Source organism: Lagopus leucura, unplaced genomic scaffold (genome assembly GCF_019238085.1).
Source record: "Lagopus leucura isolate 7727_CA_CO unplaced genomic scaffold, USGS_WTPT01 Super-Scaffold_100001, whole genome shotgun sequence".
NCBI classification, from domain to species: Eukaryota; Metazoa; Chordata; class Aves; order Galliformes; family Phasianidae; genus Lagopus; species Lagopus leucura.
The window spans coordinates 352015-379232 of record NW_024962262.1 but is presented as its reverse complement, the minus strand read 5'-3'; the positions used below and the strand labels follow the sequence as shown (position 1 = coordinate 379232).

General features: G+C 42.9%; 1 protein-coding gene across 6 annotated transcripts in view; it reads left to right on the top strand.

The window, feature by feature from the left end:
* Positions 1–16434, top strand: part of ALKBH8 (alkB homolog 8, tRNA methyltransferase) — a 47695-nt gene extending 31261 nt beyond the window's left edge. For all 6 annotated transcript variants that reach the window (XM_042868224.1, XM_042868225.1, XM_042868228.1 and 3 more), the window contains 5 exons: positions 1007–1113; positions 5899–6053; positions 6805–7070; positions 14233–14382; positions 15766–16434. In XM_042868224.1, coding sequence (XP_042724158.1) covers positions 1007–1113; positions 5899–6053; positions 6805–7070; positions 14233–14382; positions 15766–16329 — 1242 coding nt within the window. In that variant the 3' untranslated portion in view covers positions 16330–16434. The remainder of the gene's footprint in view (positions 1–1006; positions 1114–5898; positions 6054–6804; positions 7071–14232; positions 14383–15765) is intronic.
* The last annotated feature ends 10784 nt before the right edge of the window (positions 16435–27218 follow it).

Sequence of the window (27218 nt, the reverse complement as noted above, 5' to 3'; positions counted from 1 at the left end):
CTTTCTCCCTTTCTCCCTTTCTCCCTTTCTCCCTTTCTCCCTTTCTCCCTTTCTCCCTTTCTTTCTCTTGCTATGTCTTCCTTAAGCCCTTTGGCTTGCTGAAAGAACCTGATCCTTATTTTCTACAGAAAGAATTTATCTCATTTGGGAGATGTAAAAGGATAACATTTGTAGCCCAAGCAGAATGTAGCACTGCCATCTGGGCTGTGAAATTGAATTGAAGCTGAAAGCATTACCTCAGTACATTGCTGTGGTTAGAGGCCAGGTGGCAAATGAGAAAAGGCTGCTCTGGTAGTTGGCATGTGAGCCAGGATCTTGGGAGACTCCTTGTGCTGCAAACCTCTAAGAATCTGGATGGGTTAGAAATGATTTATCTCTCCTAATACTGGTTACCTAAACATTATGCATCTACTCTGAGTTAATTGTGAACGGATAGGCATTTCATCCACATCAGTTAACTGCGTTATAGAGGAGGATGAATCACCCTGTGGAGATGCTTGTCTCTCTCTGGATAAATCTCACAAAAAGGCAGTAGTTGAATGCCTTAGCCCAGCTGCCTAACTAGGAGGTGCTTGAGTTATAGCAAACGATCTCTCTTTATGTAGTTGCATTTAGTTGAGTGAGAATCATTCCTTCCTATATCACAGATACATAGATTTAACAGTGCTCCCGTGTTCTTGTGAAGGAAGCTATTACTGCAGAAACAAAATGAACTATTTTGGTATTTAAATTATTTGTAATATTAAAATAAGTGTGTATATATATATGAATGTATTTATATATGCAGGTTTTGTGGTTGTCTCAGATTTTTGAACACACTGCTGAAAGGAAGAGATATCAAGAATGCAGTATAGGGACAAAGGCTTTTGCTTTCCTAGGAAATACGCAGCTGTTTTGTGACAATATCTTGGTTATCACACAGAGGTAGGACTTGAGAATGCCTAGCTAATACGCGATGCTCTGTAAGTCATGCTCATTGGTGGCTGGTGTTTTTTTTTCCTTTTAGATTGTGATGGATTTCAAACACCCTGATGGCCACACAGTGGCAGTTATGCTGCCTCGACGCAGCTTGTTGGTGATGACTGGTGAATCCAGATACTTGTGGACACATGGGTATGTGTGAGAGCCCCTGTCTACTCATAATGAAGGAGAATGTATGTTGTTTATTTGCTTTGTCAACAGTATTCTGTATTGAAAATTACTCTGAAAGAAATCAATGAGGTTTTGAGATAATTAGACAAATTTCCTCCTTGTCCAGGTGCTACTCAGATTACAATGGAAAATCGGGGATTTTAGGAAGCTAGTTGTCAATCCCTGAGCTGCAGCTCTCACAAGTTGTTTCACTCAGAAGTCCCTTGCACTTCTCACAGTGTGAAAGTCCTCTAAGGTGGCAAGGAATTATTGCACTGGAATTAGCTTCATTTCTTTATCCTCTTTTCAGCCCACAGTTTTTCCTGCCGAATCACTGTTACAGTTGGAAAAAATATTGTGGTGTTAGAATTGGAAAGAATACTGTGGAGAAATGAAAAGTAACAAACAGAGAAGGAATGCTCATCTGCATTTGAAGATTCAGGCTTGCGATAAAAGACTCCACAAAGGAGAGATCTCCAGAAAGGAATCCTTCCCCAGTGGCAGTCAGTCCTTAAATGGGATCCAGGATGGGTGGAGCCTGCCTCCTTCCGGTCACACAGCTGAGTTGCTTTCACCTGTGCTCCCACAGCTGACCCAGTCCTTTCCTCAGTGGTTCAGGCCATGACTCGACAGCTCCCATACAGTCACATATGCCAAAACCTTTGAAAAAGGGTTGGTTTAGGAGAGTGACTTCTCCTGCATAGAAGGCTTTAGTGTCACAAAGGGGAATGAGTTTTCCTGGGCTTCTTCCTGTTGCTTTAGGACCATGTCAACTACTGATAAGGCTGCTTTGTAGTGAACAGGTTTGGGATCCTGGAAAAGAGAATTCTTGAAATGTTTCTTGAGGCTTTGCTTATTGTACAGTTTAAATCAGATTTTTGAATCACGCACCGCAGGGAAGTCCTTACAAAGGAGTGCTAATGTCAAAAGGCTAAAAACTTGGCAAGGTTTGAGTGACAGTAGTTTACTTCAGAAGAATATGTAAATCCTCCTATTGCACAGAAATGCCCCCAATAAATGTTTTTTCCATTGTTCAACCCAAAGAATCACTGATTACAGCAGTAAATTGGAGAGACTAATTACATTTTGTAAATAAAAGACCAAATCCTATTATTGACAAATTTTCTGCCTTTTAATTTTACTGGTTATTTTCTATAGTGAAGAAGAGTGAATGTGAACTCCCCAATGGCCTGCACATTGTTCATTTTTGTAGAGCACTTACACCACCTGTGTAGTTGCTCATTACATTAAATAACTGTAAAAAGCAGCTGATATTCCTGATGTGCATCATTCAGGGCAGTGAAGTCCTTTGTTTTTTAGTGTACAAGACTAGAGATGGATCTCAGCATTATAAGCTTCTTACTCAGTTCTGTCAAATAGCATCTGCCTTTTCTGGGAGGGTTATCTACAACTCTGGAAACAGTGTTCAGTTTTCACATAAGTGACCTTGCTGGCCTGGAGTGGCGCAGGGGAGCAATCAGGTTGGCTCCATCTGTGTGTCCCATTGGCCATATTGTAGGGCAGGCTGAGGCCATGTGGGGACATCAGCCAAGGGTCCAGGCCTGGATCAGCAGGGCTATGGCACGCACAGACAGCTGCACACCCGGGCTGTGGGTTGGGCATGGCGCAGCAGGACAGCCTCCACTTAAAAGCAGCTTCTGGGGGAAGGAGAGTCAGCCCTCGTTGAGATTTCGGCTTGCTTCTCAAGATCTTTCTCCAAGACCACTAGCTCTGCTCTTCCCAAGCTGGCCCTGCACCCGGGCAGCCAAACCTGTGGGAGAGGGACAGATAATGCACACATTCCACTTGCAGTGATTGCCAGCCCGTTTGGTTTGGGGTGGTATACCTGCCTATTAAGAACTAGACTGAGACCAGTGCTTAATTCACTTTTACCTTCAATGATGATTGTGTTTTGAAAACCAAGGATGCAAGCTATGTTTGTAATGAAGATCTCCAGTCTTTTTACTCATGTATTCCCACTCCCTCTCCTTGTTTGCTTTTCCTAAAAATAGCTTTTCTGTATGGTAAATGTTTTCAGAAGCAGTAGTTGGTCATAGTCAACTAGGGTAAATTAGTATTGAGATCTCTGTATTTCAGAGTAGGAAATACTTTTTGTCTTCCTTTTTCCAATTCTTTATCTTTTAGGTACCTGTAGTTGCAACATCAGGTATTTCTCAGATCATATCTTCACTGTTGTACCTTGTTGGTAAATGGACATCTTCTGAAACTAAGGAGAAGAGAGATAACAGTAGGATTGCAGAGCTTGCCAGTAAAGAGCAAGCTTGTCTTGATGCTAGCGAAATGTGCCATTGCAATCAGTAAGATTGATCAACCAGCAAGGAAGCGTAGTTACTTCACTTGCATCAGAATGGTTTTAAGATCATTTCTGATGTCTTTTATCTATTCCTCAGATGTCAAATTAAAGAGCAAAAGGTTCGTTTTTGGAATAACTCTGGAAATACTTCTGTTGTGTACATTTGGATGCAAAAAGAAACAGGGACTTCACTTTAACCCTGTTAACAAAGTGCTCATGAAAAGCATTTTCATTCTAACCTTTCTGATAACGTGTATCTGAAAGAAACATAAGGTTAAGAAATCATCAGGTAGACCAGAGGATGTGTGCTTTTTATGTCTCATAGGTGAAAGTAGAACTAGTTTTAATTATGTAACTAGTATTAATTATTGTGACAGCATCAGGAACGGTGTTTTTCCATCCAAAAATTAAACAACTCTGTCCAACGAAAATGATAGTATTTTATTTCTGACATTGAGAGTCTTATTCTTAGAACACTGGATAAGAGGCTGAACTTACTTGTAGCATGGACAAAAGGAGAATCATGTAGGTTGAAAGGAACCTGGAAAAAGGCTATGTCTGAAAATATTAGCTCCTAGTATGCACAGCTTACTGCTGCAAGTACAAATATGAGTTTATGTGAACAGTAAAACCAGTAAAAAATCTACAAACTTTGGGCTTGAAGTTCAGCTGTCAGTGGAATCTCGACTATCATTAACTGATTATTTCATCATAGTTTCATTAGCTGGACAGGGCAATTCTTTATTAGATCCCATCCTTCCCATAGCTGCCTCTAGGGGTGATTTCTATACCTGAGGCTGCTCTGTCTTCTTTGTACAAGAACTACACGACTACACAGACAATCAATGTGCTGCTTTAAGACCTTCAAGCAGGAGGGACCCCAGTCTTTCTCTATGATTGGATTAAAGACCAACTTCCCTGACAAAAGGGATGACAAAGAACAAGTGCTGGCGTGGCTGCTTTCTCATCATTCAGATAGTTCTTTTGCTTGCTTAATACAGGCCCTGATCAGCAGTTTGGTGTAACCCGCAGAAAAGTTCCACTACGAGTGAGGATTGTGACTGTTGGCTCTGCTTTATTAAAAGATGCAAGAGACTTTTTTTCCCCTCCATTTTAGTTGAACCTATGAGGGTTAGAGTCACGGAATCTTTTCTTACAGGTTAAACTCAGCTAACCAATATAGAAGTCACTTTTATAGTGAGAGTTTGTCCTGCTGGGAATCAAGTACTTTGAAGTCAGCAGCTCCAAAGAGGCTTCACTGAGGCGACCGTTCCTTAGAGATGGCTTTTTTTTCTTTTCCTTGAGGAAATTTCTGCATTACTCTCCTTGAGAACTGAGCTCAGGAAATGTTTCAGTGTGACAGTAACAGCTTTGAAGTGCTGAACTATTTCCCTCAAGAGTTTGTATTTTGTTCCAAAAGTATCTACTTTGTCCCATGTGCAAGTGATGGGAAACCACATGTGGGCGCAGCTGCACCTCTTCTCTTGTATTGGTTTTGCCATTTTATTTTCACATTTTCTTCTTGTCAACTTTGGAAGAGATCCACTCTGAAGTGATTCAGAATTTTTGGTACATTTTGTAATGTTAATATCTTCATAAAATTATTAGATATTATAAATGTTTATATAAATATTTTATGCATTATAATCATAATATAATAATATATAATACAATAGAATAATAATATATAACACAATATATTAATAATATATTAATATATAATACAATAGTATAATATAGTAATATAGTGATATATTATTATTATATTATGTATTATAATAATTTATTATATTATATATATTTTTTATTTATATAAATATTATAAAAGTTTTTTGTTTTCCCTTAGTGTCTGTGGCAAATCCAGAAGTAGCTGAAGAAACTCAGTTCCCACTTTGCTTGATTGCTAGTTTTTGGTCAAGAAAGAAAAAATGCATCTTGCTACTCCATGAGCGTTTTTGCAGATCTCCGATGTGCTCCAGACTTTGCATCTTGTCTAGTCAATAAACAGAAAAGCAATTATGTTGTAAAGCAGAGTTTATTGAAGAGGCTTTTTTTGTAACAAGAAACTTCAATCTGCGAGTTTAGAGCGAGTTGATGCTATTCTTTTAAATCCTTAGCCACCATCTTTAGTAATGTATTTCATCTTCAAGAAGTATATTTCAGATTAAGTCCTAACAAAATAATCACATTTACTGAGGGAAAGAAAGGAAGGGAAAGAAAATGTTATTCCTTTCAGTTAAATAACACGTTAATTAACATCATTAGTTTATGTGTCAGTACCTCTTTTCTCCTTTAAAACATAATAAGCTGGAAACAAAAGCAGTAGTACATTAAATAGTCTGTTGTAATCACACTTGTCGGTGTTTAAGAATTGCTGTCTTGTAAAGATGAATGGTTGTTTTTTTTCTGATGCAAATTAAATCAATCTTTGATTTTATGTGACTTTGTTTTAGGATTACACCCAGAAAATATGATGTCATTCAAGCATCTGAACTTGGACAGAAAGTTGGAACAATCACTGCTGATGTTAGAGATTTAACACTGAAACGAAGGGAAACAAGGACATCGTTTACATTTAGGAAAGTGAGGAGAAGCTCTTGCAATTGCAGTAAGTGTCTTGAGTTGCTTTTCTAGTCAAAATTGTTACTTCTATATCATCAGTATGTAAGCATGTTTTGAACAAAGTAGTTTGCCCTGTTAGTTAGTTTTGGCAGTCCTAGTAGCTATTTGTAAATAGTTTGTGGTTAGCTGTACTGTATGGTTTGAATTGATTGCATCTGCATGGCTGCTGGAGTTTCTCAGGGTAGCAAGACATTTGTGCATTACCAGAGTCAGGCAATTAATCTGGAATCCTGGATTTTACTGGCACCTGGATTAATCAACTATAATAGAAGTAGCTACTATTCGTTAGGTTCTTATCAGTTCTGGTCATTTTTCGTTGGAGGAAAACTGTAGTTTTGTGAAAATAAATATGTGAGGGAAGGAAAAGCAATCAAATCTGTAATGATAAAGCCATGCTTATCTGCAGTGATGGAGCCTTAGGACAGTGCAGATGATAGTTGATAGATGGCTCAATAGTTATGTGGAACTGAAATCCGTTTGTGTCCTGCTAGCAGACCTGTCTTGATCACTTATAGACAGCCTCTGTCTGACCACATGGCCAGATTGATTGTTATAAAATCATCAAACACATTTGCAGTTTGGTCCATGTTGCAGTTTTTGAAAGATGAAGGAGGGAATGAAGCATTTATTGCATTTCAATATTTACTTCTTGTTTTCTTTTACTTAAAATGTTTATTCAGTATAGGATGACTTTGCTAACATTTTTTTCTTGTTTGTGTGTCTGTTGCTGCATCTAGTTTACCCATCTGTCTGTGACAGCCAGAAAGGACAGCAAAGACAAGCACAACCATCATTTCCACACAGTAAGATGGAGGCCTCAGAGCTGGAACAGGAATATGTACACAAGGTGTATGAAGAGATTGCCACACACTTCAGTAGTACCAGGCACAGCCCGTGGCCCCAGGTTGTTGAGTTTCTCAGGTCACTGCCAGAAGGGTCAGTAGTTGCTGATGTTGGCTGTGGTAATGGGAAATATCTAGGCATCAACAGGGATTTGTACATGGTAAGTAGTAGCTACTGTCATTTGTTTTCATCAGTACCAGTTTTTATTGTGTCTTGCAGTTGTGGCATGTTGGAGCTTCAGTTGTGGGAAAAGTGCCAAGGGCAGGGAGCTGTTGCCTGACTGAAGATCAGTTACCAATTATGTTAGGCTTCCACATCCATTTGCTATGTGTAGTAGCCTTTTTCTCAAAGCCACTTTTGCTTTGCAAGTTAGACTATATTAATAAAAAAGGAGTAATGGGTGCATTGGATTGAATAATTGTCATGGATCCTTTTGCCTTTTTTGCTAGTGCTGTAGAGTGAGATTATTAGACGGGAAAGTAGAGCAGTTTGAATTTTTCCAACAGGTGTGTGACTTGGCTGGTGAGTGGGAAATGTAGGGGTTGCAGAAATCACCATGGACTGTGCTTCTTTGTACACATCCTCTGCAGTTCCATCTGGACTGCTGGCGCGGCTTATCTGTGAGCGATAGTGTCTGGCTTTCCAACCTGAATCTGTGCATAGGCCACATGAATATGCCGACGGAATTCCTGCTGGAATCTCTACTTCAGCTCAGATTGGGAACCTTTCTCACTGCTTTTCCTTGCTTCAAGTCCTGATGACACTGTTCGTGTGTTATCATCACCTTACCTGTCTCACAATCTGTGACTCAGCCCACTTTTGCTTGTCTCCCTTCCTATTATGGGGACATAAAGAACATACAAATACAAAGCAAAATATTTCATTTTCTTATTGCAAATATTTCAAAGACTTTTTTGCAACATCAAACTTTTTATTCTTTTTCCCAAAATAAATATTTGAGAGGTGTGTGTTATGCTCTCCTCTGTTCCAGAATTGTCTGATTCTTTTGTGTTTGTTCTATGAAGCACTTTGAATTTTTCAAGCCTGATGGATCTCTTGTTAGTCAAAGTGTTCATTATTAATAATAAAAGTCAGACTTGTTTGTATGTTACAACAGAGAAACAGAAGTTTCTGTCCTGCTATTTTTATATGGCTATAAAACGTAAGTTGTTATTTACAGCCCTGTCTGTATTTGTAGTACATTAATTTCCATTACTCACTTATAAGCTAGGAAAAAACCAACTGATTTATAAGCAGACATGTTTGTGCCTGACTGCTGTAGGCTGAAAATAATTGTTAATGTTCAGTACGTTTCAGTCTTTCACTCCTGGCTGCAAGAAAAATCAGTAAACTTAACTAGAGAAGAAAAAATTTTCCAGGGCCTCATGTAGGTTATTCAGTCATAGAATTAATTTGATAAATTGTTGTTGTATATGTTGTATGTCAGTGATAGGTTTTTCACAGAATCACAGAATGGCCAGGGTTGGAAGGGACCTCAAGGATCACATATCTCCAACCCCCTGCCACATGCAGGGCCACCAACCTCCCCATTTCATACCAGACCAGGCTGCCCAGGGCCCCATCCAACCTGGCCTTGAACACCTCCAGGGACGGGGCATCCATAACCTCTCTGGGCAGCCTGTTCCAGCACCTCACCACTCTCATAGTAAAGAATTTCCCCCTAACATCCAACCTAAATCTTCCCTCCCTCAACTGAAAACCATTTCCCCTTGTCCTGCTGTTATCTACCCTTTCAAAGAGTTGATTGCCCTCCTGTTTGTAAGCTCCCTTTAGGTACTGAAAAGCTGCAATGAGGTCACCCCGCAGCCCTCTTTTCTCCAGGCTGAACAAGCCCAGCTTCCTCAGCCTGTCTTCATAGGGGAGGTGCTCCAGTCCCCTGATCATCTTTGTGGCTCTCCTCTGGACCCTCTCCAACAGCTCCCTGTTTTTTTTGTACTGGGGGCTCCAGACCTGGACACAGTACTGCAGATGGGGCCTCACAAGAGCAGAGTAGAGGGGAACAATCACCTCCCTGTCCCTGCTGGCCACCCCTCTCCTGATGGAGCCCAGGACACCATTTGCTCAGAAATACTCAGAATACTGAAAACCAGATAGAGGGACCTGGGGGCAAGTAATGTGCTGCAGAGGTTAGTCTGCATTTATACACAGCATTCGAGGTGTAGCTGTAATGGTAGGTCAAAGTTAAGGTACCTCCTTATACTATGAGCTCTGTCCAAAAATATCTTAACCGTGCACCATACTGTCATTTTTACTTCAGGTTCTGTAGATGAGATGTGATGAGTCCAGCTACATTCAAGGAAAATGACAGTTCTGTAATGGCTGCATTATTGTGACACAGATAAGGACAGCAACTTCGTAACAAACAGAAATTCAGGTTAAGAATGTCCAAGAGAGATAGAATCCATTCTGATGGAGGTAGGGAAAGACTGGAGAAAGAATCTGAGACCAGTTGTCTGAGATCACTTTTCTTTCTCTGTCACTCTCAGCTTTTCTTTTATTGTTGAAAAGAATGCAAAAGAGAAATGTCTGTAGGGTTGTTTGGTTGGTTGGGTTTTTTTTATGCAATCCCCTTCCCATCCAACTTCATTTGGAAGAATCGCTTTGGCAGTTTATATTTCAGTGTTCTCAAGCTCAACATCCATATCTATAAACAGGACTTTTATTCTATAGAATGCAATATTTCAGTCTTTCCCACACACAAGCACCACAAGGGTTTCATTCCAGAGCCTGTTGACAGCATTCCAGTGTATCTTATCCATTTTTATGAGCTGTAGCTCTGTCTTTACAGTTTCCAGTGTCTGGGCAGGTGTGATGATGTGCAAATCCCTATAGGAGCATCCCTGCGTGGGGCTGAGGTGTGACTGAAGGACACTGAACATTTCAGTTCAGTCAGAAGGACATTTCGGTTTTCTGGTTTCCACTTCTAATTGAATGCACAAACTGGTAAGAAATCTAGTAACAACTGAAAAAAGCATTGGGTAGATATTTTTCTTTGTGTTTAAAGAAGTGACTCTACTCACCAGAATAGTTTTGCTAGGAAGAAAAATGGTGGCAATACAGGAGCCCTAATGGTTTGTTTTAATACAGACATTCATATCCTTTTTTTTTTTTTTTTTTTTTTCTCTCTCTCTTCTCTGCATTGCTGTCCTGAACTGAGATCAGCTGGAGCTATATTTTGTCAGGGTTTGGGGAGAAGGAATGGTGAAGATCTGAATTAATGTTGCATAAAATATATACTGGATCCATGTTGCTTGAGAGCAGGTTCCTAATGGACTTAGCAGTAAGTCAAAACAGGAGGGATAAAACCAGCTGGCGAAGGTTTACCTGGAGCCAGATCACAGGATATTTTAGCAATTGAAGGGTGAGGCAGAGGAGCCTTTCCTACCCTTTTATTCCCAATGAGTAGGAATCGTTAAAATGGTGGGGGATCTGGGTCTGAAGAGACCTCAGAAGGCACCCTGACTGTATGGAATGGAGAGGGAAAACACTACGGGAAAAGAGTACTGAAGGCCAGGCAGACCAACTGGAGCAGGGAGATTTGTCTTGCAGTGTCTGTGCTGGTATCTTTTTTTCTTCATGTGTGCTGGAATGTAATTGGGTTCCTTGAGGCTCTGACGTTAATTATAGCTGCAGTGATTCTCTAGGGAGCCATATCATTCCATTTGGTGGTTGGATTTCAGAATTAGATGTACTTTTTTTCATCACTTTCTAATGTGCTGCATCGGTCAGGTTCACAGATACTTAAATGAGCTCATTCAGCCAGATGGAGTTTAGTAATAGTGAGATAACGTAGGAAGAAAATATGTAACAGTGGGCAACACTGACCTGTCTTTACCTATCTGTATTTAAGCCTGCAAGATTTGCAGTACCATTACAAAGCATGTGATTTGTCTAGTGCTCTTTTCCCCTAATGAACAGTTCCATACCACTGCATCAAGTAGATTTACAAAATTTAGTTTAACTACTCCTGGATGAGATGGCAGAGGTGAAGATCAGGGTGGGATCTGTGCTTGTGTTATCTCATTCCAGGGAACCCAATACTGAGCTCCTGGAAATTCATATACGTTACAAGTTTTACTTTTCTTTCTCTCTTTCCTTTTCCCTTTCATCTTAGTCTTTTTTGATACTTCTTTCTTTTATCTGAAGGTTTGCTGATACACATTTCCTGGCTTAAAAACAGGAATTGGATGCAGGTAATGTTTATTCAGATACAATGAAAATTAGTGCCTGAAATCCCTTCTTCTGGGGAGATGCTAAAAGATTCAAAGCAACGTGGTGAGAGGTGGACTGGCTAAGAGGTGGATTCAGCTGAACAGTCAGCTGTGCTGTGTGAGATAAATAAGAAATTGGGTGGCTGAAGCAATGAGTTGGATTTGGAAAACTCAGCGAATAGTGTATTTAAAGATAGAGAGGGCTCAAGAAATAAGAAGAAATGTGAAACCTTAAAAATATATAAAGCTCAGCTCACCAAGGAGTGTTGTAGGTTAAGATCCTCTCCATTTTGGAAACTGAGCTAATTCCTTTACCTTTCTACGTTGTTCTAGAAGAGAAATCATACTGTACCCTATGCTAAGCATCAGCAATATGAACTGGTGAAAATTAAAGCATTATAGTTATATTCTGAGATTTTATAATGGTTTGATTACATTTGATTGGAGAGAGAAAAAGTAAAACTATTTAAAAACATTTCTTTGAACTGTTTTCTGTAAATGCAGCATCATCACATCAAAGCTTCACTCACGCTTCAGAATTAGAAATCAGGTAACAGAATTGGGAAAAGTTGAGTTTGAGGTTTCTGTCTCTTGCTGAAAATGTATTCTTAGAGACATCAACCCTGTTCTGAAATATGCTTTATATGTTCATAAAAATCATAGATGGTCTTGGTTTCCACATGTGAGCTGGCACTGCACCACTGAAATGAGCTGCTTGCTGCCAGCTTATTGTTTTCTCAGAGGCTGAAACCAGTAGATAATTGGTTTTGAGTGAATGTGTGTTTCTTGTAAGCTACAAAATGTGGAAATACAGTGATTATAATTCTTTTAAAATATTGTGCAAAGATAATTCCAGTAAGGATGCTATATTTGCTTAGCTCCAGCACCAGGCAGATTTGGGATGACTCCCCACGCTCAGCGTTTCTGCATATATATGCAGCACCTATTACAGTGTTTATATCAAAACCAACATAGAGGTGTGCCTCATCTATCTCAGAGCAGCTGTGCATTCACATCCATCCATTTCAAGGTCTCAATTTTCCTTGCAAAATGGAATCTTTTTGCTTTGGATGTTGATTCACTTCAAGTATGACATTACAAGTAAGCCTGACTTCGTAATTATTTGATATAATTTAGATGCAAATGAGGAATTCACATTCTAGCAGTGGTGCCTTTGTTCTTGTTTGCAGTTCACTGAATTCCATTAGCATACAGTGCAGCCCTTTTCAAGGTCATTTTTGGAGGGGAGGATTAAATTTCACTGTCCAACCTGTTTTTGCCACAGAAGTGTGGGGCCCAAGCAATTATTTCTGGGAAAGTTTATGGAAGTTGCAAGTACTCGTCTTCCTCCTTTTTCAGCCAGCATCAAATTAGGTCCTTTGACTTTAATAAATACTGCATTCTGATGTCTCAATTGCAGAAGTAGTGGAGGGCACTGGTAATGAGGCATGGAATCTCCAGCATGCAGGTTGTCAGCTAAATTCATTCCATGATGAGAGTAATTGAAAGACACTTCAGTTGGTATCCAGTGTGAAATGATGGGATTTGTTTACTTCCAAGTAAACAAGAATTCCCTCTTTTGTTCACTCTTTGCTTCAGTAAACCCTAAGAAGAGGCCAAGAAATAAATGAGAAGAAAGGTGCTACTGGGATTGATCTTTTCAGGTCTGTTTAGAGCTAATTGTCAGAACAATGTGTATGTACACGTGGAGCTGGTTTTGTGGCAAGTTATCTTGGCTTCTCAGTTTGGCACTTTCAGAACAGTTTAATTGGATCAAAAGTTGGGATCCAAAGTGTCTGGAAGTCTCTACAAGGAAGCTTTCAGGAAATCTGGAACAGAATCCTGGCTTTCTTCAAAGCTATGATGGTAGATGGAAAGCTAAAAGAATTTTAACTAACACAATTGGGAGATGTAATGGAAAATATGTTTATTTTTATCAATTGCTCCAAAAGAGGTTTTTAATTTTGGCAATACTGTCATCTCTGCTGAGCTGATGAATTAGAGCAGTCTGCTATACTTCTTGCATCGGGGGTGGTTTAATATTCTTTCTGCGTGGAATAAGATAAATGCTGTCAGCAGTAATTACTTAGGAATCTGACTCTGCTCTTGGTTATCTGTTTGTTGCTGATCATTGAAAACAAAAATAAATTTAATGTTCTCATGCAGGCTGAGTTTGGTATATGACTTTGTAACAGGATTTTGGTTTGAATATTGTGTGTGCTTGGCAGACATAAAAATGAGGGTGGTGTATGCATCACTGCTTTTATCCTTATAGAAGGGTCTTAATCAGTTTGAATGTATTGTTTCTTTGCAAGTGTGTAAAACACCCTTTTTTCTAGATGCTTTTTCTTACAGTCTTTGACTTGGATACTGGGTAGAGGGAAAAAGGAACTTCTGATGAAGAGTTTCAAAATGGTTTCTGGAGATCATTTCATTTGGGCTGGACAGGAACCTGGAAAACTGTGTTGTGCTGCATATGAAAGCTTAACCTGCTGTGCATTTTGGTGCTGAGGTTGAGAAGGACTGTACCTAAGCACTTGCTTACCTGAACTGCAATGACGAAAGGCGCGTGGTTGGTGAAGCTGTGTGACGTAGTGCAGAGTCACCACTTTGGCATTTATACTTGTAGATTCAGCATTTTTTAGTTCGTTATTTGTCTGCTTAAAATGTCCTTGTGTTATGGTGGCAGCTGGAAGGATCTGAAAATACCGGGGCTGGGTTTGCTCATCTCTTCGCTTGTTATTTTTTCATCTCAAGATACCATCAGAGCCAGCTTTGAAAAATGCTGAGAGCTGTTCTGTCTTATCTTGGTTCAAAACTGAGCTGCTGTGATGAGCGAGCAGCCAATCTGCTATCTTTCACTTTTAAGTAAACATTTTTTTCTGCTTGTTGTTGATATCTGGGACTCATATATTTCTCTTACTTAAGGCTATTTTTCATGCTTGCTCTTGGTTTTGTTTTGAACTAGAATGTGTTACCTTGATAGGAGGCTGTGATGACTCTATTACTGGAAACATCAAGTGAAAATCATTTTTCACTCTTGTGATTATCCTTCTTACGAGAAGCTTAATGGAACACTTTCTGTTACAGATCGGCTGTGATCGCAGCAAAAACCTTGTGGATATTTGTGGAGAAAAAGGTTCCCAGGCTTTTGTCTGTGATGCCCTATCAGTGCCAATCCGGAGTGGTTCTTGTGATGCCTGCATCTCTATTGCTGTCATCCACCATTTCTCAACAGCAGTAAGTCACCCATTTCTGTGCTCCACTGTGCTCTTGCATTGCTCTGCAGAGCTACTAATATTTGAAACAAAACTAAGAAAAGCAGCAAAACAATTCAGTAGATTGAGATCACAGAAACAAAGCAGAACAATATGAAATGAAGATCAAACGTGTGTGTTTGCTATTAAGCAGTTGTCAGAGCAGAACTAAGCTGTTGGACTGACGCTACCTCTGAGACATTCTCTTCACATTCTCCTCCTCCCCCTCAGGTACACTTGCTCCTCCTGGCACTTTCTAGGTGTTTCTGTTTCCTTTTGTTCTGCCTACAATTAGTGACTCCAGAGAAAGTGGGCTTTGCTTTGGGATTCAGGAGATGTGTTATTTCCAGGTTCTGATATTGAACGGATTTCATGGTTTTAGTTCTGTGGATTCATTCTGAAGAGAATGGGGACACTGCTCATTTGCTCCCTTATTTCCGTGCTGTCTAAGCTTCAGGCAGGAGCTGTGCAGCTGTAACAAGCTTCTAGGCCACAAAACCATAATACCATAGTGTCATCTTACAGAAGTGAAGTGAATGTTTCCAAATGCAGTATAAAAAATAGGAAGCAGACTTATTTTGGAAAAGTCTGACATATCTTAATTGAGGTAATTAGAGGACCTGTGTTGAAGCTGTGAATTTAAATCCTTTAACTACAAACTCTATATTTAAATCTAGAATTTTAGATCACTGTAGAATCACAGAATGGCCCGGGTTGGAAGGGACCTCAAGGATCATAAAGCTCCAACCCTCCCTGCCACATGCAGGGCCACCAACCTCCCCATTTAATACCAGACCAGGCTGCCCAGGGCCCCATCCAACCTGGCCTTGGACACCTCCAGGGACGGGGCATCCACAACCTCTCTGGGCAGCCTGTTCCAGCACCTCACCACTCTCCTAGTAAAGAACTTCCCCCTGACATCCAACCTAAATCTCCCCTCCCTCAACTGAAAACCATTTCCCCTTGTCCTGCTGTTATCGACCCTTTCAAAGAGTTGAAGATCTCAATCATCTATATTGATGAGACTGTCATTTCCAACTGGGCTGAAAAGTCCAGGAAAACCTGGTCAGCACAGCACCATTTTCAAAAGGCAAGAGAGCTGTGTTCAGGAAAACGGCTTACTTTGTGCACAGCAGCCTATATTGTGAGTTATTTCGTAGAATCATAGAATGGCCTGGCTTGAAAAGGACCACAGTGATCATCTAGAGTACGGCATTGTGGGCTCATACATAGTAAGCAGAAATGGATATTGTCCAGTGGAAAAAATTTCTCTTTATTATATGTTTTAGACGTGCTGCCAGTTCCGTTCTCCTGTCTTTTCTGTTTATCTGCATACCAGCTTCCCACTTCTGCTTTTTCTTTATAGGAAAGAAGGCTGGCAGCTATCCGTGAACTAGCCCGGCTTCTAAAGCCTGGTGGAATGGCACTCATTTATGTGTGGGCAATGGAGCAAGAATACAAAAACCAGAAGTCTAAATATCTCAAGGAAAAGCATGGCAGCAAAAACAAGGAGGCAAGCAATACTGGCATGTCCCAGAGACTGCCTGATGATCAAAAGCCTGATAGCAGCAGCCAAGGCTCAGCATGTTCTGCCCGACTCCTTGATGACTCAGGGGACAAAGGCTGTGCTGCAAAGCAAGTAGTGGACTCCAGGCTGCCTGTCCACACCAACCGGACCTCCTTTCACTCTCAGGATATGCTGGTTCCCTGGCATTTGAAAGGTGGCATCAAAAAGAAAGGGGCAAGTGTTGAAGTATCGTTTCCAGCTGGCTGTAAGGAGTCGCAAGAACTCAGTCCTGTTTTCCACCGCTATTACCACGTGTTCCGTGAAGGGGAACTGGAAGCAGCATGCAGATCCTTGGACTGTGTGAGGATTCTGAAGAATTACTATGATCAGGGAAATTGGTGTGTGGTTCTAGAAAAGCTGTAGACCACAGTACTTCCTCGATTGCCTTTCTTTTTTGTGGAAGTATTTTTGATGCAGACTATTAGCTCTTCTAAAATGTCAGAATAAAAGATTGTTTATTAAGAGTAATGAACACTGTGTGCATGTGTTAACAAAATAATGACCAAACTCAGATAGATAAACACTCAGCAAGGAGTGAGCTACAGGGAAAAGGATTCAGTGGGTAAAATACTGGCTGCAGAAGTCAGCAGGACCACAATTGAGTTTTAAAAACTAAGGGCCTGGTTCCCCATTCTGTTACAGCATTTTGTGCCAATGGAGCTGTAGTGGTGTCTGCACACTACCAGCTGATTGGAGTGGAGCTCTGAGCTGATCGTTGCAACCAGGAAACGTAAAACTGTAGTACAAAGCTTAGGGCAGACAGGAGGGAATGAATGGCGTGTGACCGATGTGTTTGCAGATTGACCGGTGAGCTTATGCAGGAGGAACCTTCCTTGCTCCTTGATAACCTGAGTAACCAGCTTCTGTGTAGGAGTGGTGTGCGAAGGTCCTGGCGTCATCAGGCGAGATGTGCTTCTGGAAAGTGAAGACCTTCCGTGGCAGGAGCATGGGCGTTACAGGGTGTTACAACTTGGTATGTGTCTCAGCAGAGCCACAGGGGGCTGAGCTCAGACCCTTGTACCCTGCAAGCTTCAGCTGCTGGTGTCTTTGGAGCAGAGCTAGCCTGGCTCCCAGACTGAGGGACAGCCACAGCTGGGTGTCTGTGCACTGACTGACTGCCATTTCAGGTCACCATGGATTCTGTTCATTCAAGAAGAGGTAGGAAGCTGTTGAGAAACACGGAGATGCAGCACTGAGGGAAGTAGTGGGCATGGTGAGGATGGGTTGATGGTTGGACTTGGTGATCTTAGTAGTCTATTCCAACCTTAATGATTGTAGGATTCTGTCATGAGGATGTCTGGCTTGGGAAGATCTGACAAGTTAAACTTGCTGTGTGTAATCTCACCACAGCTGGTTTTCCTGAAGTTCCTACTGCAGCGCTGCATAAAGAACAGGATTCTGCTTGCCTGTGAGGGCTGTGAGCTGTGGTCCTGGCTGCAGAGGCATTAGAAGAGTTGAAATGATTCTGATATTCTCCAAGGCTTGGAAACGTTATGAAATATTTCTTTGATTAAAACCAGATGGACTCTAGATGCTCAGAGAGGACACAAATACTGAAGGAGAAAATGACGCAGGAGGACAGCAGGTAGATGTTAACAAAATGCATTGCAGAGGTTTACTGAGGAGCTTATTACAGAACAGAACTAATGCCACTGCTGATGCCCTTTGCAGTACTCACTCACCCAGGAGTGAGTGCTTTTCTAGGAGAAAGATCTCCTAGAAGTGAAAAGAGCTGTTTCACAGTGCTATGGCTTTCATAATAACTATGATCCAGTTTAGGCCTTATTTAAATAACAAGTATGTTTAAATGGTTGTTCATTTACAGTCTAACAAACAAGAGGAAGGCAGAGCCCCACGTTGGTATGACCTGTACATCTTCTGCAGCAGTCCTCCTCCAGGGCACAGCATCCTCAAGGCGCATCCAGCAGGTGGAGATTCCTGCCTGTGCCAGCAAACCTCTCATGTTGTGACCAGAGGTGGCAGTCTGTGCTGGTGGTCACTGTCCCTATTGCTCCCAGTCTCCAGTTCCAAGGACCCCTAGGCCTCTTCACCTGCTCCTGTGTCAGACCCAGCTGATCCCAGCTTCTCTTAACTTCCAAGAGGTCATTTGAACTGTCCTGGTGCAACGCTGCCAGTGATAAAGCTCCCCTAGACCTCAGAGAGGCCAGGTTTCACTGGAAATGCTCAGCATAGGCTGAGGCTTAGCGGAGCATTCCGTGCTCCATGGGGACCTCTCTCCTCTGAGAGCGTATCGCACAAAATCACACAGAATGGCCAGGGTTGGAAGGGACCTCAAGGATCACATATCTCCAACCCCCTGCCACATGCAGGGCCACCAACCTCCCCATTTCATACCAGACCAGGCTGCCCAGGGCCCCATCCAACCTGGCCTTGAACACCTCCAGGGATGGGGCATCCACAACCTCTCTGGGCAGCCTGTTCCAGCACCTCACCACTCTCATAGTAAAGAATTTCCCCCTGACATCCAACCTAAATCTTCCCTCCCTCAACTTAAAACCATTTCCCCTTATCCTGAAGGACAAGGCCTTGGCAGAGGGAGCAGAAGGTAAGCTTTCATGCAGCTTCTCATGGCTGAAGGAATTCAGCACAGAGGAAGGGCAATTTCCCTGCTTTGGAACTTGATCCAATAACTTTATGATGTATGATGTAAGAATTCTTGATAGGTTTATGTCAGTCCTCTGTCAAATCATTGAAATCTATTTTGGCACTAATTTCTGGGGAAGCTTCCCAATAGCCATTCTGAGACAACACTCAGGTCTTTACTGAACAGTGGAAGTCTCGGATGTGTTACTTTCCCTACCTTTCTTTCTTCTTTTTCAGGAGGTTCATCAAGAGTCTGTTAATGGAGTCTCTGAATTTTGTTTTCAGTGAAAAGTTCTCTGTGTGGACAGAATGCTACTTCCTTGTGTAAGAAACTTAATTCAGAAGCTTTTAAACTTTCATTTTGGGTGAATTCCTTGTTTATAAAATAAAAATAAAAAGCTGACAGAGAAAAATCCCAAGGCAAGCGATGCTTCAGCTGTCAGAATACCTACTTAGTCATTTTTTTCCTCCCTTTTTCTCATGAAAGAGGCCTGAGGCAGTAGAGATTCTCCCAGCTGAAGGCTGTTCCATGGACCCCCACAGATCTGTCCTGATGGCTCTCATGGCAGGAGGTGACGGCATTTGACTCCCTCCAGAAGTTCTACCTGACACAATCTCTGTATTATTTTTCTCCAAGCATATTGATTACAACCAACGAGGTAATGAAATTCACGCAGAAATGGCTGTCTTAGCAAACAGCATTCCAGTTTCTTTCTTCCAGGAGAGCTATGGCTTGACAGCAAATGGTGAAGCCAAATGAGGACTTAGGGAGATGTAGACTTTGAAAGAACCTACGAGGCAGTCATAGAACCATAGAAGCATTTAGGTTAGGAAGGATCCTTAAAGGCCATCTAGTCCAACTCCCCTGCTGTGAACAGGGACACCTCTAGCTCCATCAGGTGCTCAGAGTCCTGTCTAGTCACTCTACAATCCTGCAGACAACAGTCTGCTCTCTGCAGACAAAGCAGTTAATCTGTACAAGAGACGTAGATATTTAGGTCAAGGTCTTTTCTCTCAATTTGTATTCTCAGAGTGGTTTTAGAGGTACAGAAGCGATGTGTCTGGAGCTGAGGGCAGTTTTTATCTGAGGAGTCTCAGACTTTCCAAAGGGGCAATGTCTTAGTGAGGGTTTGACAAGCACAGTGGTAGCCCCGTGCTGATGCTGACAGAAGCTAGCAGCAGTTCCGTTGAAAATAAAGGTCCTCTTGAGCAGACAGCACTATTTATCCTGCATGTGCGTGGAATCATAGAATGGCCAGGGTTGAAAGGGCCACAATGATCATCTAGTTTCAACTATGTGTCACCACCAGACCAGGCTGCCCAGAGCCACATCCAGCCCGGCCTTGAATGCCTCCAGGGATGGGGCATCCACAGCCTCCTTGGGCAACCTGTTCCAGTGTGTCACCACCCTCTGAGTGAAAAACTTCCACCTAATATCTAACCTAAACCTCCCCATCTCAGCTTAAAACCATTCCTCCTTGTCCTATCACTGTCCACCCTCATAAACAGCTGTTCCCCCTCCTGTTTATAAGCTCCCTTCAAGTACTGGAAGGCCACAATGAGGTCTCCCCAGAGCCTTCTCTTCTCCAAGCTAAACAAGCCCAGTTCCCTCAACCTTTCCTCATAGGAGAGGTGCTCCAGCCCTCTGATCATCTTAGTGGCCTCCTCTGGAACTGCTCTAAGAGCTCCATGTCCTTCCTGTGCTGTGCATCCCAGGTCTGACGCAGTGCTGCAGATAGGGCCTCACAAGAGCTGAGCGGGGGAGGACAAATCATCTCCCTCTTCCTGCTGGCCACCCCTAACATATGATGGGTCCAGATGAGTGTCTTTAGACGGAATAGGGCCAGTTCTCTTCCCTATTTCCCTGTTGCTAGGAATGAAGATGTGACTGCCCTTGCTAACAGAACAACCTGGTATGGGTTATGTGTCCTTGGACCAGCTCTATTTTTCGGTCTGTCAGAGATGGCCAAGTGAAAGGCCTCAGAAAGCACTTTTGGACTCTGGAGTGGCAGTGAAATAAAGAATCTAGGAGAAAGAGCAGATCATATTTCAAAACTGGCAGAAGGAAAAGGCATGTGCATGAGGGGGCTGGGTGTTGCTTCACAGAATCACAGAATCACAGAATCACAGAATCACCCGGGTTGGAAGGGACCCCAAGGATCATGTAGTTCCAACCCCCCTGCCTGGCAGGGCCACCAAACATACACATTCAGATCAGGTTGCCCAGGACCCCGTCCAACCTGGCCTTGAACACGTCCAAGGACGGGGCATCCACAACCTCCCTGGGCAGCCCGTTCCAGGGCCTAACCACTCTCCTAGTAAAGAACTTCCCCCTAACATCCAACCTAAATCTTCCCTCCTTCAACTTGGATCCATAACTTGGATCCATGCTTCGTTGTGATGTTTAAGCAATGTGAATGGTGGGAGACCTGAAGGAATGTGCATGGGGAGCTGTGCTCCTCTGAGCTCAGCGGGGGTTGGTGCAGTGCCCCATGGTCGAGACTGCAGTGCTGGTACGTGTGCAGACTGAAATACAGAAACACGGTGATTATTCATGTGATGCTATGTCTCTGTTCTGTCTGATGGCTGAGAGGGATGTTTGCTCACTTTCTGGCTGTGCAGGGATAAAATAAGCACAAAGGGCAGGAGTGGGGGGATTCGCTGGAGATGAAGCAGCTCATAGAAAGGGCTGTTAGCTCAGTGGCCTGAGACTGAGAGGGAAGGACTTGTTGGAAGGATTTGTGCTTCTTTTACTGCAGTATTTTAAAGGTTGAGCTCCTAGCCTAGCTGCCCATGAGATGGCCAGAGAGCCAGTGGGATGCTATCACTGGGAGTCATTTTATGTTTTGGGGAGGAGAGAACTTGCCAACCTGGTAAGGAAGAAGGGGACAGTGGGCCCAACAAGAACTTTTCTAGTTTAGCAAACACAAATGCAAAGTCTGGTTCCTGGTCCAGAACTGCCCTGTGTATTGCTACAGGTGAGGGACTGACTGGCTGTGTGGCACTTCTGCAGCAAAGAAACTGGGTTCCTGGTAGGCAACAAGCTGGGCGTGAATCAATCCTGAATATGGCTCAAATTGCTCATGCAATATCTTCCTTGAAGATTTTCAAAGTTCACCTGGGCAGAGGCCTGAGCCCCTTGCTTTGACTTTGAAATATGCTTTGTTTTGAGCAGGAGGTTGGATTATGTGATATCCCAAGGTCCCATCCAACCCAACTTCTTTAACCACAACAAATCTCCAGCATTTCCTTGTTTTTTTCATTCACTGTTTGGGGAATGGCTCCTGCGGGCAGTTCCTCACTGCCTCTCTGCATTTCTGTTTCCTTGCTTCAGAATTATCCCACTGCTACTTGTTGCTGGCACTGACTGTTGGCTCCAGTAGTGAGGGGCTGAGTGGGAACAGCAGAACTTCTACGGACAGGAGTTTCTGTGTGGTTCCTGCCTTGAATCCATGCAAAGCTCATTCACTGCTCCGAGGGATGGGTGCTGGCAGTCTGGCACAGGAAGAAGGGCCAAATGGGGTTCTTCCAAAGTCGGGGGAAACCCTTAATGCTAAGAAGGATAGTGGTGTTCTCAGGCAAAGTACCACCAGAGGGGCAAGGAAGACAATCCTCAGCCTTCGCGAGGCACCTGGGGTGCTGGGTCCAATGCTGGGCCTCACAGCTACAAGGGAGACCTGGACATGCTGGAAAATGAAAGGACCGGAGCACCTCTCCTATGAGGAAAGGCTGAGAAAGCTGGGACTGCTCAGCCCAGAGGAGAGGAGGCTCAGAGGGATTCCATCAATGTCTGTAAGTACCTGAAGGGACGGTGAAATGAGGACGGAGCCGGGCTCTGCTCAGTGGTGCCCAGTGCCAGGACAGGAGGCAGTGGGCACAAGGTGGCACACGGGAGGTTCTCTCTGAGCACCAGAAGCACTGGCACAGGATGGACAAACACTTCTCTCTTACTCTGCATTCCTGATCTGACTCTGAATTTTGTAAATTTTGTAAATTGTTTGTAAATTCACTGGCTAAGACCTGATATATTGTTTTGTTTCTGAAGAACTTCCAGCACTGCTGTCCCACCATAGGGAAGCTGCAATAAAAGCACTTTCCCTTCATTTCATCCCGCCTGCCTGAGTCTGGTCTGTGTGCTCACTGATGGCCACTGGTTGCTGCTGCCTCTAATGACAAGCAGAGGTGATGTTTGACATGAAACCATCAGGACAGTGACGGGACTTGAAAATACAAGCAGTTGATAAAAAAGAAGGGTGTAATGGTCCCCAGGCCTTCCCTGCTGATACTGGAACAAATGGAAAGGCAAAAAAAAACCTGCTGCTGCACAAGGTTGCAATAGGGCTATGATGTCTGAATGTCACTAGCTTATGGGCCAGAAAAAGGAATAACTGCTATGTTTCAGGCTGTACTTTGCTCCTCCTCCCTTTCCAACCTGGACTGCAGTGACCCTGAGTGGGTTTCTGTGCCTGCAAACCATTCTGCACTATCCTGAGAAAGAAAAGAAAGGTGGAACACTGGTAGAGAGGGTAGAGAGGAAGGCAGACCAGAAGAGTAATTGTTTCTTATGCCATTAATGACATTCCAAGTGCTGGAAGAGTGTAAAAGAGCAAAATAGACCTGGATAGGAGGAATGGTGACAAATTGTGGAGCACAGTGTGGTTGAGTGCGCTACTAGGTGCTACTAGGCATGTGCTATGGAGAAGATAGCCATAGAGAATCCCTCAAAATTTGACCAGCAATGGAGCCAGTGAGCTGTGCAATGGCACCTTGTCTTCATGCTTGAAAATTCAGAGATTGAAAAGAATGAAGGTTTTGGTCAGTGTGAAGAGCAATTGCTGAACACGTGTTAGCAGGCTCTTCTTGCCCAGTGTGACAAAAGAGGAGACAGAGGATGAAAAGAAGGTGGGGATGGAAGCCCTGAGACAGAAATCAAACCTGTGTAGCTGGGAAAGCAGAAGGTAGGAATAGCAAAACATTGCCAGTGACTGATGAGGGGTGTTACAAAGTGCCTAAAGGTCAGACATAGGATCAGATAAAGAATACATTTGGAAGGGACCTCTGCAGCCATGTAGTGCAATTTCCTGTTCAAACCAGGCTTAATTCCAAAGTTAGAGCAAGATGCTCTCAGGGCTTTGTCCAACCAACTTCAAAAACTTTTCAAAGATGGAAGTTCCACAACTTTCATAGGTGTTTGACCTTGATGTAGGCCAAAGATGCCATTAAAAACCTCTTCCATGGAAGCTTCTGTATTACCAATTCCTGAAGTAATCCAAGCAGCTCAGAGGAAACACGTCACTTTTTATCCTAGAAAGCTAGTTTGGGCACTGTGAAAAATACCAGCAGGGAGGAACCATGTTTGATGCTACTTATTCTGTCCTCTTGGAGGGAGGTGCGTGGCTCTCTCAAATAGCCATGGAATGCTTGAGTTCTGAGTTTTCCTTCTGAAGGAGGAACCAGACTAATTTTTATGCCCTAAATCTTATTTGGGACTTGCTTTTGTCCACGTTGAAATAATCCCCCTTTACTCACTTCTCTGATTTTCCTGACATTCAGTATTTGTTCTTTTGAGATACTGCTTTTCTTCATGCCTTGGGAAATAGTGATGTCCTGTTCTTACGCCAGGATTACTCACCTCCTCCTCTTGGCAGAACTAAGAATACAGAACTTTCCAGTGTGCTGAACCCTATAGTCCACACAAATGCAAATACAAGCATGTACTTCATGCATACAAATGAGACTCAAATGTTTGTCTCAATAATGGCTTTTGACTGAGAGAGTTGACTTCCATCGCATCTCTGTTGACAGTGGATATAAAATAACTAACTCGCATTCTTTAAAGAAATAAGGAAGTGGAGGAAGTGCTTTACTGTATTAAGAGATTGAAGAGGAGAGAAATTATGAGAATGAGTTATAGAGAAGAGCTTGTAGAATAGAAACTATAATGTAATACAGCATGACAGCAGAGAGCTGAGACTAAGAGCGATCACTTAAATGGTGCGATCCCAGTGGGAACAATTAAAGTAAATGTCTATCAGATATTAAATATAGGTTAGAAAAACAGCAATCAGTCTGAGTGATAGCAGGCTGCTGGTGTGCATACAGAATGAAGGAACTGCCAGAAAACAAAACAAAGACAGCCGTGTAGGTGAGTCTTTCCCGAGCAGCGCTCAGGCACGCTTCACATTAAGTAAGCGGCAGTGAGCGCATCTGGGGAACCACGCGCCGGAAATCAGTGCCATAGCCGCCACTGCACATAGCAAGCGTTCTGAATGTGGCAAAGCGTTCCCATGACAGAGTATGGGAAATACTGGGTGGATGGGGAGCCATTCCAAGCACTTGCATGATGAGAGACTTAGAGGAACAGCGTTCTCCATACACCAGAAAATTTTTGGATTTACTGGAGTACAGATGAAACTTACTCTCAGAATTTCAGTTCTGTTCATAGGAACAGTTTCTATTTGTGAAGGGTAAAGATCTGCATGGAAATACTGAAGAAGATTAATAGTTACTGTCTCCAGTGTGCTTTGTTTCGTGTATTCTTCTTGCAGCTACAATTAAGGACTTCTTGTCATTATCACTTTCTGTGTGTCACTATGTTTTTCTATAACTTACTGGGGAGAAAAGAAGGGAAGACATTTAATCCATCACTGCAAATCTCTTTTGTGTGAGCTAATGCACTTAATATGAAGCGATTACACTGACAACAGCAGCATTTGGACCCTAATTTATTATGCAAATAATAAATTTGCAACTTGGCTGGCAATAACTAATATGTGTCCTCCTGGCACAGAATCAAAATTGCATTGCTTTGTTAAAACTGCTTCGAAAGGCCATACTTGACATCTCAAGTATCCAAAAATTAATCATTTTCCTTTTCTTGCCTGCTTCTGTCTGAGCTATTTGCTGCAGAGGTACCTGTTGGATGCAGACATCCTCTGCCTGATGTGCTCTTGTCCACAATCTGGGTACAGCTTTCCAGGCTGAGCTACCTCACCTAACCAGAGAAGACCTTAGCGTTCATGCCTACGTCTCAGGTCACTGTCTAGACTCTCTGAATAATTATCAGAGGACAAATAGGGACTTTATGGTTTTATTTACCCGACTGATTTTATTTTGTACATAATATTCAATGTCACAGCTGTCATCAATGACTTACACAATTAAATCCTTCTCTCAGCCAAGACTGTGAGGTCGTTTTGCAGTTTCATCTTCACCCACATTCATTTTACCTTTGAGAATGCCACTTATGTTCTTCTGAAAACTTCTCCCCTTGCTCCCCTTGTGATACTTTTCCTCCCTGAGTCTCCTGCATATCTGATCACTTTCTGCATGTCCTTGAGTGAGGCCTTCTTTTTTCCTTTTTGTAAACTTCATAAGCTCTGCTCTTGTTCATTTCTTTTTCTTATCGTGACATTGTCTCATCCACAAATAACAATTTAATTATCACTGGTATGCAGACAACATAGAAATCCAACTCTTCATTCTGTTAATGTTTCTTTATGACATTAAAATCACAGTCTCCCCTTTGGATAGCTAGCAGACTGTGGCTGTGGCTAAAATAGTTTATTAGCCTCTCTCAACCTGCAGCCTTTCATGGCTGGTTTGCTGTGATATTTTTCTTTTTTTGGCCTCAGCAATGTAATGTTACTGCATTTTATCTGGTTAGATTCCTACAGCCACTCTGCTCTTGCACAAGTTATCATCTCAGCTTCGCGCTTTGTCTTCTCACACTATGTTCCTCCGTTGACCCTTATATCTCATTTCTTAACAGCTTTCAAAGACTTTGGGATGTACTATGAATCACAGTGTTGAGTGAAAGATAAAGAAGGCCTTAACCCTGGAAGTGAAGAAATGCACTGTATGTGATGCAAGAGGCCAGCTATGGCAGCTTTCTGCAGCTGGGACTCCCAGGAGCGCTCCTGTTTTTCCCAGAGCAGCAGGCCTGGTGTGTCTGTGTTACTCATGTAAATGCATTTGGTCACCGAACTGCAGGACTTGTTGATATACAGAGTAAGTTTGAGATCATACTAAAGTGGGAGTCACTGCTGATTCCCTTGAGGCTAGAATAGCCTTACAGAGAGATCTCAAAAAATTGGAGGGCCGAGCAGTCACCAACCCTGTGAAGTTTAACAAGTGCCAGGTGCCACACATGGGGCAGGGCAGCACTGCATCTGTGCAGAGACTGGGGAATGAAAGGCTGGATGGAGAGCTGCTCTATGGAAGGCGATCTGAGGGTTGTGGTCATCAGCAAGCTGAACGTGAGTCAGCAGTGTGGCCTGGAGCCCAAAGGGCCAACCGTGCTCTGGGCTGCCCCAGGGCCAGCTGCCATCAGGAGTGGGGAGGGGCTGTGCCCTCTGTGCTGTACCGCCTCACCTCCAGCACTGGGTGTGGGTTTGGGCCCTCAATAGAAGCAGAGCATAAAGTGATTAGGGAGAGCGAGTCCAAAGGAGGGCTATGAACGTGGTGACAGGTCTGGAGGGCAAGGGGTGTGAGGAGTTGATGTGCCTGAGTGTGCTCAGCGCAGAGCACAGCAGGCTGAGGGGAGGCCTGATGGAACAGGGCAGTGGGCATGGAACAGGACAGTGGGCATGGAACAGGACAGTGGGCATGGAACAGGGCAGTGGGCATGGAACAGGGCTGTGGGCATG